At 32.5% G+C, this 14,233-nt stretch overlaps 2 protein-coding genes across 3 annotated transcripts; one reads left to right on the top strand and one right to left on the bottom strand.

Annotated features, from left to right (window-relative positions):
- Positions 1–269: 269 nt before the first annotated feature.
- LOC119641116 (protein spitz-like) lies at positions 270–2,971 on the top strand. The gene has a single exon (XM_038039574.1). The coding sequence runs from the start codon at positions 512–514 to the stop codon at positions 1,325–1,327; it is 816 nt and encodes a 271-aa protein (XP_037895502.1). The 5' UTR covers positions 270–511; the 3' UTR covers positions 1,328–2,971.
- Positions 2,972–8,126: 5,155 nt separating this feature from the next.
- On the bottom strand, positions 8,127–14,097 carry LOC119641078 (cytochrome b561 domain-containing protein 2-like). Of its 2 annotated transcripts, none has more exons than XM_038039510.1 (4): positions 13,554–14,097; positions 11,747–12,212; positions 8,557–8,749; positions 8,127–8,493 (listed from the first exon to the last, which is right to left on the bottom strand). In XM_038039510.1, the coding sequence occupies exons 2-4, from the start codon at positions 12,179–12,181 to the stop codon at positions 8,180–8,182; spliced, it is 942 nt and encodes a 313-aa protein (XP_037895438.1). In that variant the 5' UTR covers positions 12,182–12,212; positions 13,554–14,097; the 3' UTR covers positions 8,127–8,179. The 2 variants fall into 2 exon arrangements, with proteins under 2 accessions (XP_037895438.1, XP_037895439.1); XM_038039511.1 differs by having other exon boundaries at positions 11,747–12,208.
- Between the last annotated feature and the right edge of the window lie 136 nt (positions 14,098–14,233).

Genomic DNA, 14,233 nt, shown 5'->3' with positions numbered 1-14,233 from the left:
CATCTACATATAATATAGAAATGAATCGAGAAGCGTTTTCCATTATTTGTTTGTTTTTTACGAAAATTATTTTGAATATTAATGATAATCTTTTATTTTCTATATTTCTACTTCCCGCACAGGTTTATGAAGCTCGCGGACTGCATACGAGTGGGTTTTGAGAGCAGACACACACATCAATATTTCATTTATTGAAATAATTTTAATAAATATATGCTGAAATTTAAGAGAAAAAAAATTCATTATTATATTAATTAATTAAATATATCTTCTCTTTTTTTTACATTTTGTGATATAAATATTTGCTGACTTAAAGTAGTTAAAGTATTTAATTGAATTTTAATACGGTTTTCAACAGCTCTCAAGAAATGTATACCAAATACTAAAAAAAAAAAACAAAAAAAAAATACCAAAAATCAAACATTAGTCTATTAAGCTAAAGAAAGCATTCCACTTTTAAGGTTAGAACAGTATTCTTATAAACTTCAAGTATTCAAGAAAATATATAAAAATGTTTAATTTCAAGTTTCAATTACTAATTATATGCTGTCTTTTTACATTGTTAATGCTAATGTGTTGGCCCTCTACGATACTGGCTTGCTCTAGTCGTAGTGTACCAAAACCTAGACCTTTCTCTATAGCTGCACCCACCACTACTAAGATGCCTCCTTCAACTACTAGTACCACTACTATTACGAGCACAACTACTACTACTTCAACCTCTACATTGGCTACAATCAGCGCTAGCACTACTGCCACAACTACAACAACGACAACTACACTGAGACCGAATATAACATTCCCGACATTTAAATGTTCGGCCGATTATCATAAATGGTATTGTTTGAACGAGGCCACGTGCTTTGCAGTAAAGATCGGCGGTTCGATTATGCATAATTGTGAGTGTGCTATTGGCTTTATGGGTCCTCGTTGTGAGTACAAGGAATTAGATGGCTCCTATCAACCAAAACTTCCACGTCCTATACTCGAACAAGCCAGTATTGCCAGTGGTATCACTTGCATACTATTGATTTTGCTTTTCATTTGTCTAGTCTTGTACTTACGATACGACCATAAGGTCGCCGTAGCCTCTGCTTCCAAAAAATTAATATTTTATGATGAGAACGTATATGGAGAAGCAATCAATAATTGTCGTTACTGTTTAGAGAAACGTTATTGCTCTACTTTGGCTATGGAAAATGATAATAAATATTTACTTATTTCAGAGGAAAAAGTTGAGGACGAGAAAGAAAACAATTCCTGCTTGCATCAGCATATTGAAGCATTTCCTATGGGTTTTACAACAAAACGATTTAATAGATTTTGAGTAACAACATTTTGAATTAATTGTAAAGAAGGCAGCATATAATCTCTGTTTTTGAAAAAGATTTTGGCGTTTGCTAATGGAAGAATTTGAAATTTGATCTTTATATTTCGCGTATTAGCATGCTTCATCTACATATTTGTTTATCCTTTTTTTTTTGATTATTTTACGTTCGGCAAGAGAACGCAGCGTTTCGCTGTGTTTCACGCTCTATTCACATTCCACATTTGCAAATTGCTATGGTATGACCCAATTATTCCAATCTGTTTTTGCCTGAATTTTGTATCCGATCATGACTTTGAACTAAACACGACGTGGACATTAGTGGAAAAGTCAGGAAACAAATTTTCTTCTTTAAGTATATGCCGAAAATACTAAATGCTTTTCCACTGACATTTGCGATCCTAATATCTTTTGCAATGGGGATAACTCTAAAACGTGGAATGTGTGCTTGAAATTATTTAGTTCGCTGGATATTTCGTTTAAAAATAAGTAAAATGTTTTTTTTAAAGTTTCCAAATCATCAAAGCATTGTATTTTGTTGCAGCTAGTTTTAAACAGTAGCAGAAACGTTGGTTTCAACTGCAATGGAACGGAATTCAGAAGAATAAAATATATTTTCCTGCTCATGTGGACGGATATCCTTGAATTTAATTGTGAGACATTTCATCGCAAAGTTTTGAACGTTGACATGAAAAGCTATAAAGATGCAAATTTAATAAACTTTAAAAAGGTTCTGTGTGTTCGCTAACAGGTCGGGAAATGACTTAATTCCGTCAGAATTGGAAGCGTAAGATGTTTTAAATAAGTAACTTATAATTAGCAAAAAAACTATCGCACGTGAAATGTTGCAAGAATATGGGCTTAAAGAATCTGCACAAACTATTTTTTTTCGGCTCACTAAATAAATGAGAAATTCTTTTGCTGGCTTTATATTCAGTATGATAAAGTAGAACTCTCGACATCGATTGGATTATTGGACAGGGTTTTAAAACGAACTATCAACGTGCTGGATTTTAGTTCGAAGAAATTAAATAAATTCACAACCCGTAGTGAAAAAGAGATAACGTTGAAAAAAAAAAATTGATATTTTGCACTTAAATTTAGTTGTATATGTGCAACTGCCAGAATAAAAAGGATAAAAAATTGAAAGTTCCTATATGTTTTTCTTGTTAAGTCAGGATCTGCAATATATGGTGGTAATATGATCACAACATTTTAACGAAAAATCATTCCGAGCGACTAACTGATAGACGTTCAAAATTGAAAGTAAAGTTTCGTTCGCTTCACGACAGGAATAACAAGTAATCCGCGCGTTGCGTTAAATTTGAACGCTTAAAAGTGAATTGCTAGCAAATGCCATAATCTCACGGAAAATACTCAATAAAAACTGTAACAGCAACTACGTGATATGTTAAAAATTATATAAAAAATAAAATCTATTGCCTTACTCTAACGTGGAAAAAGAAAAAATTTATTTGCTTACATATATGTATATGTATGGGTATATACGTATATATGCTTACAAATACATGTGCAACCGCTTAAAAGGGACATATTTACTAATATATTTACTGAAAGGTCTGCTAATACAAAAGCAAAAGAGAAAAAGTGTCAAGTGAAAATGTTTTTTTGTAGGTACTATTTATTTATACTGTTAAGCTATATATATTTATTTATAAATATTACACGTGTGAGTAAAGCGAATTTTTTTTGTATTTTTACATTTTATTTGCAAACGTTAAGAAAAGTATTATTTTGATGTATAAGAGAATTAGACAAAAGTATATAATAAATGCACTTCTGACGCTTATAAAACATTTTCGTTCTTTCTTTTTTTTGGACGTTTTTTTTTCGGTAGAAGGGAAGCTCTTTCATAAGCCATCATAGGGGACTCTAATCCTTTAAAATCATCCCCTCCCCCTGTCACCGTGATAGAATAGCGCAATATACAGCTCATGACCATCGGTGATGTTCCTAGAGTAGTTCCTATACTGGATCCGTAATGTCTGGAAGATGCCTACTGTAAAGCTCTCAATAGCAAGCCATTTCTCCTTTTACCACTACAATCGGCCATACAAGGTTTTCCGGCTTGGGCGTTTCCACCTATTTTCGAGCACAGCTCACTGCTCTCTTGTTCGAAATGACAGTTATTACATAAGCATTTCGGCACTTTTGTAAAATGTGCCACTTATGATTTCAGTTTAATTATTTTATGTCTTCATCTGTTTTAATTGGTCACCTATTATTTTCATTTATTTTGATTACGCTGAAGATACTATATATGAATCGATTTAAGCACGTTTGTTCTTGTGCCGCGTACCTGTGTTCACACAAAACTTATAGATCGTTTAAGAAGTTCTTATATGGAAAAAGATTGCAATTTCCGAAATTCCTCGGCAAAAATTACTAAGCCTTACTATTTACGCACACAAAATTGATGTGAATTATCGACTATCGCGAAAATAAGTTAAAAATTGTATTAGGCCAAGCCGCGTGGAGTGTGTGACGATCGGTATCACCTGAGTATATCATTTTTTTTTGTTTGCTTTAAATAGCTTCTTCAAATATAGTGAGATTAAGGACAGTTTATTTAAGGAGGAATTACACGGTACAACAAAAAGTTCCAAATGCAAACAAGGTGCGCGTATATATATTTTATGAATTTCTTTAAATAAACTTCCTACCTACAAAGAAGGGATACCTTGCTATAAATTAATCTAAGTGGGATGTACGAGCGTGAAGACATATTGTCTAACGTTGTGTTTGTATCCACTGCCGGCGGATAAGGATATATACGTTTTGCCAAAACATTTGCAAAACCTATAATCTCGTAGACCGCATAAAGTGTTTTCTCGTCGTTCTGCTGTGATAAAACCTCTCTTGGCTGCTAATATAACGTTAACGGCTTCGAATTTTGCATAGACATTGGAAATTCTTGTCGGGTGATGTTCTTACAGAGCAGTGTAAACTACGAGCATCTGTAGTTTCAAGGTTGTTTGTCCGTTACGCATTAATCGCAGTAGAGACAAGATAACAATTTGCACGTATACTTTACAAATATCGATCAAATCATCCACGCCCACCGAATATTATACTATACGAAATCATCGTTTTCTCTACATTGTAACGTGTATAAGATTACTTAGACGGTCTACCGTTTATTAGGGCATCCGAATCTTGGAATTGATGTACCGTGAGCATAAATATGCTAGCACATGTGTCTAGGGCACTGTGTAAGTAATAAATTAAATCAAGTATTAGATGAAGTATGACTAGAATTTAAGCGTTTTCTTATTTATTATTGAATTGTTTTTTCATTATTAGTATGTATTTCTTTTTGAATAATAATAAAAATAGTGATAATAATAACAGCAAAAATAACCTTCAAACACTTTCCAAAGACATCTATGGCGTATTAGAGAATTTAGAATTCAGCAGGTAAGACTAAGGATTGTAATCTCCCACCAGACACGACAATTCTTTTCGAAAAGCTTGAAGAGAAGCACAAGACTCACTGAGGGAAAAGTTTCTCTCCAATAAGGACTTTTTTTTTGATATTCTAGAAATAACATAAAAGAGTTGTGGTATTGTGGTCGCTTGATTGTGGCCGCTTGATCACAATCGATTGTTGTCATATTCTCATAACAGGGCCCTCAAAATGACTTTATGTGATTGCAAACATTTGTTTTCGTTGATTGCGTAATCCAAAGCTTTCTTTCTTTCGGCCTTTGTATGTGACTACCTTTTGTGTTTCTATTTCAATATAAACCTTGATATTTTTTTATTTTATTATTGACATGATCTGCTTCAATCTTTAGTTCTTTCATATTTCTCTTTTAAGAATCTACACCGAAATATTTAATTTACTGTACTACGAGAAGTTATTTCGTTTATCGAATGAAACGTCGATTCATTTTCAGTCGCTCGAAAAAGTTAAATTTTGGGACTTTTGTGGTTAGGATCAAGCCGAAATTGAGGGAGCTCTTAAGGTATAATTATCTTGAAATTAATCTTAACTGCGCCAAAATCTAAATTATGTCTGTATGTATGTATACAACACATCAGCCAATAATTCCCGAGACTGACACATAGATGTTCTCTCTAACAAATATTCATATTATTTTTAGAAGCTAACTTCTCGTCCTTTTTCTAATTTGAACACTCCTTTAAATCCGCCATTATCCTTGATTGCAACAAGATTATACATTGGCTGTTTGTTTTTCGTTTATGGATCTATATAATTAAAAGAGCGTAATCTATAGTAAACAATCTGTTGAGTAAATGGTCAGATATGCAGCAAATTAATGTACTTTAACGGCGATTATTATCGATATATAAAGAAATTTGCATTGATTTGATTTGAATATCGCCCTTTGTCTATGCCGTATTTAAACTAACTTTTAATCTTAATATCTCGTTATGATTCGAAAATTAATTGTTGTTGCTTACTGTATCCGCTGCCAAGCTTTAGCATGTTTGCGATGGTTTAGCGGTTCACTTAGAATTTGGTTCTGTTCTGGTTGTGGGTACGCCACTGTGCTAGTTCTGTACGTGTTTTTTTATTTATACAAGAATTATTATTTAATTATTATTTCATTTATTTGTTTTTTTTTCTTATTTCTCCTTATATACTTTATACTAGCTTTTAATATTAACTAGTATAAGGTTTACTTTTAGGAATCAATTGAATTCGACTGTTTATTTGTTTTAGTTGAGCGTCATGTCTAAATAAATAAAAATAAAAAAAAAAAAACAAATAAATAAATAAATATCCTTTATCTAAAAATAAGTTGGCATATTTTGGAAATTTATTACACTAATCAAAAAAAGAAAAATTTGCGCTCAGATATGTTCCGCTAGGCAAAGCTTTGACAGCAAATGTCTTCTTAAACTTCACTTAAGAGAATATGCTCATTTGTTCGTCTTTCCTTTCTCACGTTTGCCTCGATAATGTGCGCGCCAACACAACTCATGTTTACATCTAGGATAAATTTTAGAATTTTTTTTTTCTTTTTTTAGGACTGAAGGTCAAAAGAATTTTTCTGGTTTGTGACGGACGATGAATGCAAAAAGCATCGCCTTAACCATTTAGATAGTTGAATTAATTAATTAAGTTGCTGCTTTTCAAGAATGTCAAATTATTTTTTGGACAATTTGGTAGCGGAGGGTGGAATTAGAAGAGGACAAAAAATGGAAAAGTTAGCGAGGAAAATTTGACATAGTAATATATTTGTAATAATATACTTATTCTTTTATAGTTCTTTTATCATCCCTATACTAATATATTGCTCCTTATGTATTTTATTATGTTCTGTCTGTTATTGTATTAGTTATTATATTAGTTTTTTTTTATATTAGTCATCTTTTAGAAGTAGTTGTGTCACATAGCTTTCTAGTTGAAGCAATTCGCTAAGGTATTATAGCAAGATTTACAGTTAAACTCAAGATCTCAAAGAAAAAAACAAATTGAATTATAGTTTATTTACATAATGACTTTGTCTCTCTTAATAACGAGACAACTTTAACCCAATTAGGTCATTTTGATTGCCTCTTTGGCCAAAACTCGTCAGTATGGACTTTAGTTTGCAAACAAAAATACGTAGACATTGTGCAGACGGAGGGGCAAGTGTCGATGAATTCAGGAATGACTTTATATAGAGCAGTAAAATAAGTTTTCATATGACTTCTATATGTCTTTTATTGGTTACTTTTACAGCCAAACATTCGAATGAAATTGTGTTTGATGTTATAACAATTATATATATCAAATTACAAAATTTATATGTACTATAAATATATATATATATATATGCTACATGTACATATAAATATAAATCTACAGGGGCTCTGTGCTTAACATGGTTACTTCCTATTGCATTGTATTGAAAACGTGTTATGGAGAAAATTTTGTATTTTTTAATTTAAACTAAAATATAATAGAGCATAACATAAGTTGAGCTTAGACGTAACAAAAATCATTGCAATGCGTACCGTGCTGTATCGTAAGGTGTAAATCTTGTTATGATAATCGCAAACGTCGTACCACATTGTATCGAAACACACAAGTGCACGAATTAAGCGCATACATATTTGTCGGTTTTATAAACCTTGAAAAATGGTGAATTCCGGATTCTCCATTCATCCCTTGTTCTTAGTAAGCATATGTCATTTGAGCAACTATTTTTTGATTAAAAAAGAGGAATAGGTGCATGTATATACATTATAAATAATAATAAATAATTGTAGATTAACCAAACTGCTGTTTAAACTACACTTCATCAATCCACATTTGTTTTGATATTATAGCGGTCGCGCTTTCCACGAATTAAATCAAATAGAATAGCAATTACAAACATGGAAAAACGCAGTAAGGGATTTTCCTTACCAGCCAAAATGACGCGAAAAGGTGGCAGTAACTTTTGTGGCCTGGAATAAAATAATAGTAAAATAAATTCTCTATAGTAAGAGACTTGCAGTAAAACTTAAATTACAAAACAAATTAAAAATTTCGATTTATTTTTCTCAATTATAAGTTAAGTAAGTAAGTTAAAACCGAAAACATTTGCCCGTCACCACCACAAAGGTTGTGTTCCAATTTTTAGGTCGAGAAGTATGCCTCGGAGATGCCATAAGGCGCATGCATTCAATTGTTTGTCATAAATGATCAAAACTTTCAGATTTCTTATTTGAAACTCACACAAATGTACGGTTTAAAAATCACCACCTATATGATTAAAATAAGGAACTGAAAAATTAATAAAAAAATTTTATTTTTTGTTTACTTGTTTCTAATATTTTATTTTTAATTATTATTATATTCTCGCCTTGTTTCGAAGGTCACAACAAAAAGGTTTACCAGTAATTTTTTTTAACATTCATTAGCTTATGATATAAAGACTTTAATGGTCCTACACTTGACAATATTAGGGTCATTAATGTAATAAATTTCATAAGAATTCGAAAATCTTCGGTGGTCTTACGAACGAAAAATCCCGTCTCATAACCATAATACTGTGCAGTTAAGGCCAGCACAAATGTTATTAAGCCTAAGAGATTATGAGAAGTTTTATTTAAAAGAGGACTCAAGAACTGTTTAAGTTTCTGCGAGTAAAGAGCAGCCAAGCCCGATATCATACTAATAGAGCATAAGATAAGAGCGGCAAAGCCTGAAAAGATATTATAAATGTTGCGAAAATCTAAGCCTGGGTAAGTTTTTGAAGCATTCTTACCTAATTTTCCATGCACTGTTACTATTAGGAATCCTTTCTGTATACATTTGACAAGCGTTCCAGTTATACCTAAACCACCGCCTAATACTTGTAATACCCAATGTATAGTAGTTTTAGTAGCTCTAGGGAAATTACAAGTTAGTACATTACTTTTGTAATGGCACATAATCGCCTCTGCCATAAGAAACGAGAACTGTAAGGGAAAAGAAATAGTAGAAAAATATATAATTTAAAGAAAAGTATTTCAATATTTTGCACCCTAAGCTATGTTAAGATTGCGCGAACTTATGAAACACTTGGCACGCGTCCCCATTTTATTATTACTATTGATTCCGAAGCATTTTTTGAAGTTCAAGCTTATCTGTCCGTCTATTTATTTGACGTCTGTCTACGCATATCTGTGCTTGACCTAAAGACCATTATTTTCGAGATGTTTGAATGAATGGAAATATTTTATTGAAATAGATAATACATATAATATTAGGCGGGTGTGGCCGATTTCTTTAAAAAATGGACAGATACATGACCCACAAAATATGCGTTCAAATTTTTATAGGTACATTTGCTGTAACTTTTGAGTAATGAACAAAAAACCAATTATTTATTCCTTTTGCAAAACAGAGACGTTCCCAATTTACCAGGTATTGTGAGCAAGTCGTTCGACCGATTTGTCTCACATTCAATGCTGCCCATTCAATGGTGTGGACAAGAATTTTCAATGTTTCTGCCAAATTCGTAGCCGATAGCTTACAACAGACATTAGAAGAATGCTTACAACAGACATTACACAGACGAACAGACAAAGCTGCTTCAATTGATTCAGAATTCGATTTGAATAGTATTTCCTTAGACGTTAATTAAAATATGTGTATTATTGATGAGCTCTAAATGCATTTGAGTGCATAATTCTTGTGCTAAGATAATAACAGCAGAGCATTGTTGTATAAATTCTGTCGCTTGACTACAATACCATGTTAGATTAAATGGTCGTAAAACAAAATTTGGTTTAATCAAATAAAAAGAATTTTTATACAATGTTTAATTTATAAAAATTTTTTGCTTTTTCTCCCATTATCGTTTTATGAATACGCAGTAATTAAGTATGCTTTTACAACTTCACAATACATTAAATAAACAGTAATAAACAAGCGGTCATAGAAGAATTTAATACACAATTTTCTGATATATGAATGCAAATTTATTAAGCCAAATTTGTTTATTTTTATTTATGTAATAGATTTGCCAAAATATCTAAAGGAATTCAATTTAAGTTGTTTAAATATTTATCTATTGAAGTAACTGTTTTCATAATATTGGAATACAGTTATGCTCATTTAGTCATTATCTTTGCAAAACTTATGAGGCTGACAATATTAATGCCTTGTTCTGAAATTCCTTTCGCTGACATTGCAATCCTTATTTGTAGCCATGGAAAGTGAAAGTTGACGTTAGGCGTATATTGGGATGCTTTTGTTTTGGTTTAATTTAGTTTGGCATTGGTTCAATAGGCCGGCCAACAATTTTACCTAGCACCTATAAAACACTCATATATATTTTCCATAAAAATGGTTCTAAGTAGTTCGTATTATCAGGCCCATAACAACAATGAAATTATAATTCTGACACATATCGTGTCGAAAAACTTTTTTTCTCAAGAGGTTTTGGTCAAAATACATATTTTGAGCTAATCAATGTGCGTATTAATCTGATGCCGATTTCTAGAGTTATGGGTGAGCTAAGTTTTTTACCATGCAGGGTTATGCTAGCTGTGGTGCAAAGGTAATGAACAAAGTTTTACATTATAAAACGCTCATGATAAACCATTAATACCAATACTAACAATAATATCACGTGATAGCACATCGGATAAACTATATTTTAGCTTAAACTTAAAATATGGGTCTAACATATAAATTAGTTCGGGATGTCATGTTTGTTTTGAGGGCGTTAAATTCTTTTTTTAAATTTTTTACAAGTGAAATTACAACGTTCTAGATGAACAGAAACGCTTAAATCGATTTAAAAAGTGATTCTAAATCGATTGGTATTACAAAAGCTGAATATCTTTCAACTCCTTCTACGTGTTGCATCTTTGTACCATAAGTGCTGTATTATAGTCGGTTGTGCTCGAACCTTTTCACACCAACTTTGACTTTGACAAAACTCAAGAAAAACGAAAAGGTTACGTTTCGATATTTTATTCATTATAACAGTGTGTGGGAAAATGCACATGGACATGTTTAATGCCCACCTGCTGCAGTTTATAAGTAAAGGGTGAAAAAATCAGAAAGCTGAATCACTTTTAATATTAACCTGCTGGCAAGGAACTTTCAATGTTCTTGCCGAATTCGAACTAGGTTCATTGTATCGCAAATATAACATAGTCGGACAGACGACAATTTGATACGGATCCAGAATATATACACCCTATGGGATCTCTGAAGCTTCTTTCTACTTGTTTCAAACGCCTCGACAAATTGAATGTACTCTCAAGCTTCAATAGAGAGTATAAAAACCGTGAAATTTAGAAAAATTGTATGTGTGCGAGCATGTGGGTTTTTCACGAGCGGCAATTCACATCGATATATACGAGGTCATAATAAAAAGCGCATATCAGAAATGGTTCGATGATTGCAAAACGCCCTGGCACAGTTGTATTATATCTACGGGGGGATGGCTTTAAAGAGGCCAAAATAGATATTAATGAATAAATAAATGCTTTTCGAGAAAAATGATAAGTTACCATTTTTTTGAACTCGGCTCGTACGAGTTGGACCCAAAAGTATTTAAAAATATTTTGCGTTTAGGTGCCTTGTATACGATACTCGTCAAAAAGATATAACCTTTCTACGCATATTATTGGATGCCGCACGCGGAATGAAAAACTTTGAACAAATCTTCGCAGCCTTCTTAAAGCTTATTAAAAAAATGTTCCTCACAGATGTTGAACATAATTGAAAGTTAATGCTTGTTAAGATATATTAGTAAGCGTTCAATATCGTTATTTTTAGTATAAGTTCTGATAGCAAATAACTTACTGCGTGTTTTGCGGTTACTGTTATGACTCCTGCGACATACTATATTAACAGTGTTCTTGTAGAAGTGTTCGCATTATCAATTAAATAGTTCATGAAGATTTATAAAATATGCGACATATTCCATACAAAACAACCATATATTATAAACTTACCCCAAGCGTTACCAGCCATGCATGCAATGAGGTCTTCGTCAAGCCGGTACTCAAACATAACCAATTCATGTAGATGGTCGTAAAACCAATGCAAATTTGATTAATAATATTTAAGAAATACTCGATATTTATTAGAGATTGCTTTGTGTCACTATCAGCACAATTCGATTTCATATCCATTGTCATTTTTAAGAATCGTGTAGATATCACAGTTTTCGTCCCGGGAGTTTTGATGAATGTATCAGGTTTAGAAAGTTTTATAGACGTTAATCTTTGATAACCGAAGGTAGAAGTTGTACTAGCCGTTGCCGCGCTATCAGATGTACAGGTAACGTTTCCGCCGTCCGCTAGAGTAGATGTAATTTTTAACGTTGTACTGCCATAATCAGTACAAATGACACTGGACGTCGCGTCATTTGAAGTGCTTATATTCATTGCGGAATGTAAATAAAGTTTTCGGGTCTATCTGGTTAAAGAGAAAATAAGAGAGAGATTAATTGAATTTACCCTATAAACTCTCTTATCAATAAGATTGAATTCCGTTGAAATTTTATATAAAAAATAAGTAGAAAAATAAAGGTGCTCTATTTTTTAAGGGGGAGTCACAATATATTTGGTGATTGCACTCTAGGATTTTGCTTTGATTTTATGTTATATTTATTGCGTTTACTACTTGGAACAAATATTGGATTGTCAATTGTCTTAAAAGAATTCCTTAAAGCACCGATCAACAACCTCAAAGGCGCTTCGAGTACTCTGAGAACCCCTTCGATATACGTCGTCATAACGAAATTCAATTACCGGTGTTGCGTTCATTAATCTCACTGTTCTACCTTTGCAACCCGAAGAGATGAAATTTTGCCAACAAAAAAGTTCTGATGCAATATTTTCTCTTAAGAAGATAAACAGCTTTGTAAAAGCTCGATTCATTGTATCTATTTAGAGTAGGGCGTCTAGACGTTTAACAAGCGTTTTTATCGTGAATGTGGTCGTGGTATCCAAATGCTCACCGAAGGAGAAAATGGCACTTGTTACCCCCCCCAATGCCGAATGGAGATCTATTATATGGACACGTTCGTCCCGCCAATCAGACTAAGGCCCGTCTGAATGCTCTCCTTTCTGGATCAAGCACTTCGTTGCAACGCAACCCCACGCGCTCTACCTGCGGTTTAAGCCACGCAGATCTACTTAGGTTTCATGTGATCTAAAAGGTAAGACTCGTTCGGGAAATAGAAAACCTGCACACGAAGCTGCAGTAAGTGCACCAAACTTGTGAATTATAGACGGTTTTTTTTTATTATTTTAGTTTTCTTGGATCATTTTCAAAACGATACTTTAGCTAGTCTCGGGAAATATTTACATGCGCTTCGAGATCAATATATTTTGTTTATAGCCTAGACTTTTTTGTTTATTGTGGAAGCGTTTGCCCATTTCGATCATTTTGTCACTGAAGTTTCACAGGATCCATGCATACCTTTGCGCTGAGTTCCGCGTCACTATATGCTACAGATTGTAAATTATAAATCTTTGGTTAGTATGCGACCATCAAGTAAGAAAGAAACTCCCAAATTTCAATTTTTGCAACTGTGAGGCCTTCAAGAATAGATCGAAAGCGGACAGATGAGCGGACGTAGAGAAATCGGATAAGAAACAAACATATTTCACAAGGTTCTTCAAGCGCATTTGTGAATTTTAGAAGGGTAAAAGCAATTTTAGTACACTTCAGTTCTTCAGTGATGTATGCATAAAAGGGGAGTGTAATACTTCATATATATAAATCGTTTCAATTATTTATCCATATACGTACGTTTGTATACGCTTCTCAGTTGTTTTAATTGCGTGTTAGGTGTCGCTACTTTCAAACTTTACTTCTCATAAATTACATGTGACACGTATAAGTATGTATATATATGCTATATGTCTGCACGAATTATTAAAGATAAAACGCGTTAATCGTAATTAATCATAATTCGAAAGCTCCGAACAGCCAAAATGCTTAAAAATATAACTGATATATCAAGCCCGCAACGGCTAAGTTTTAAGTATGCATTATATTCATTCAAATCACATCAGTTGCACATATAAATACAGTGCATAAAGATCGATTTAAGCCGATTGTTAACTTGGTGTCGTTTATTTTGTTTTTTTTCCTTCATGTATTATTGTTCGATCTTCAATATATAAATTATTTAAATATTAAGAAATATCTGCTTATCAAATTTTAATATTTAAATTGTTCCGGAATAACCCACACGTAATTTCTACGAATTATTGAATAAAATATAATGTTTTCTATTCAATATACACTACTTTCAATATAAATCGGTTGAGTGTTATTAGTATTTTTGCCAATTATAATTTTTCTTTTTCTTACAAAACTCGCTTTGTTGCATTAAACTTGAAACCTAAACTAAGAAAAAAGCTTGATTTTTCCCAACGAACAAACAGCGAAATGAGAACATTTTGTCACACATTCTATTTTGTATT

Source organism: Glossina fuscipes, unplaced genomic scaffold (genome assembly GCF_014805625.2).
Source record: "Glossina fuscipes isolate IAEA_lab_2018 unplaced genomic scaffold, Yale_Gfus_2 142, whole genome shotgun sequence".
Classification (NCBI taxonomy): Eukaryota; Metazoa; Arthropoda; class Insecta; order Diptera; family Glossinidae; genus Glossina; species Glossina fuscipes.
The sequence above is the reverse complement of the archived record's forward strand: the minus strand, read 5'-3'. Positions and strand labels throughout refer to the sequence as shown.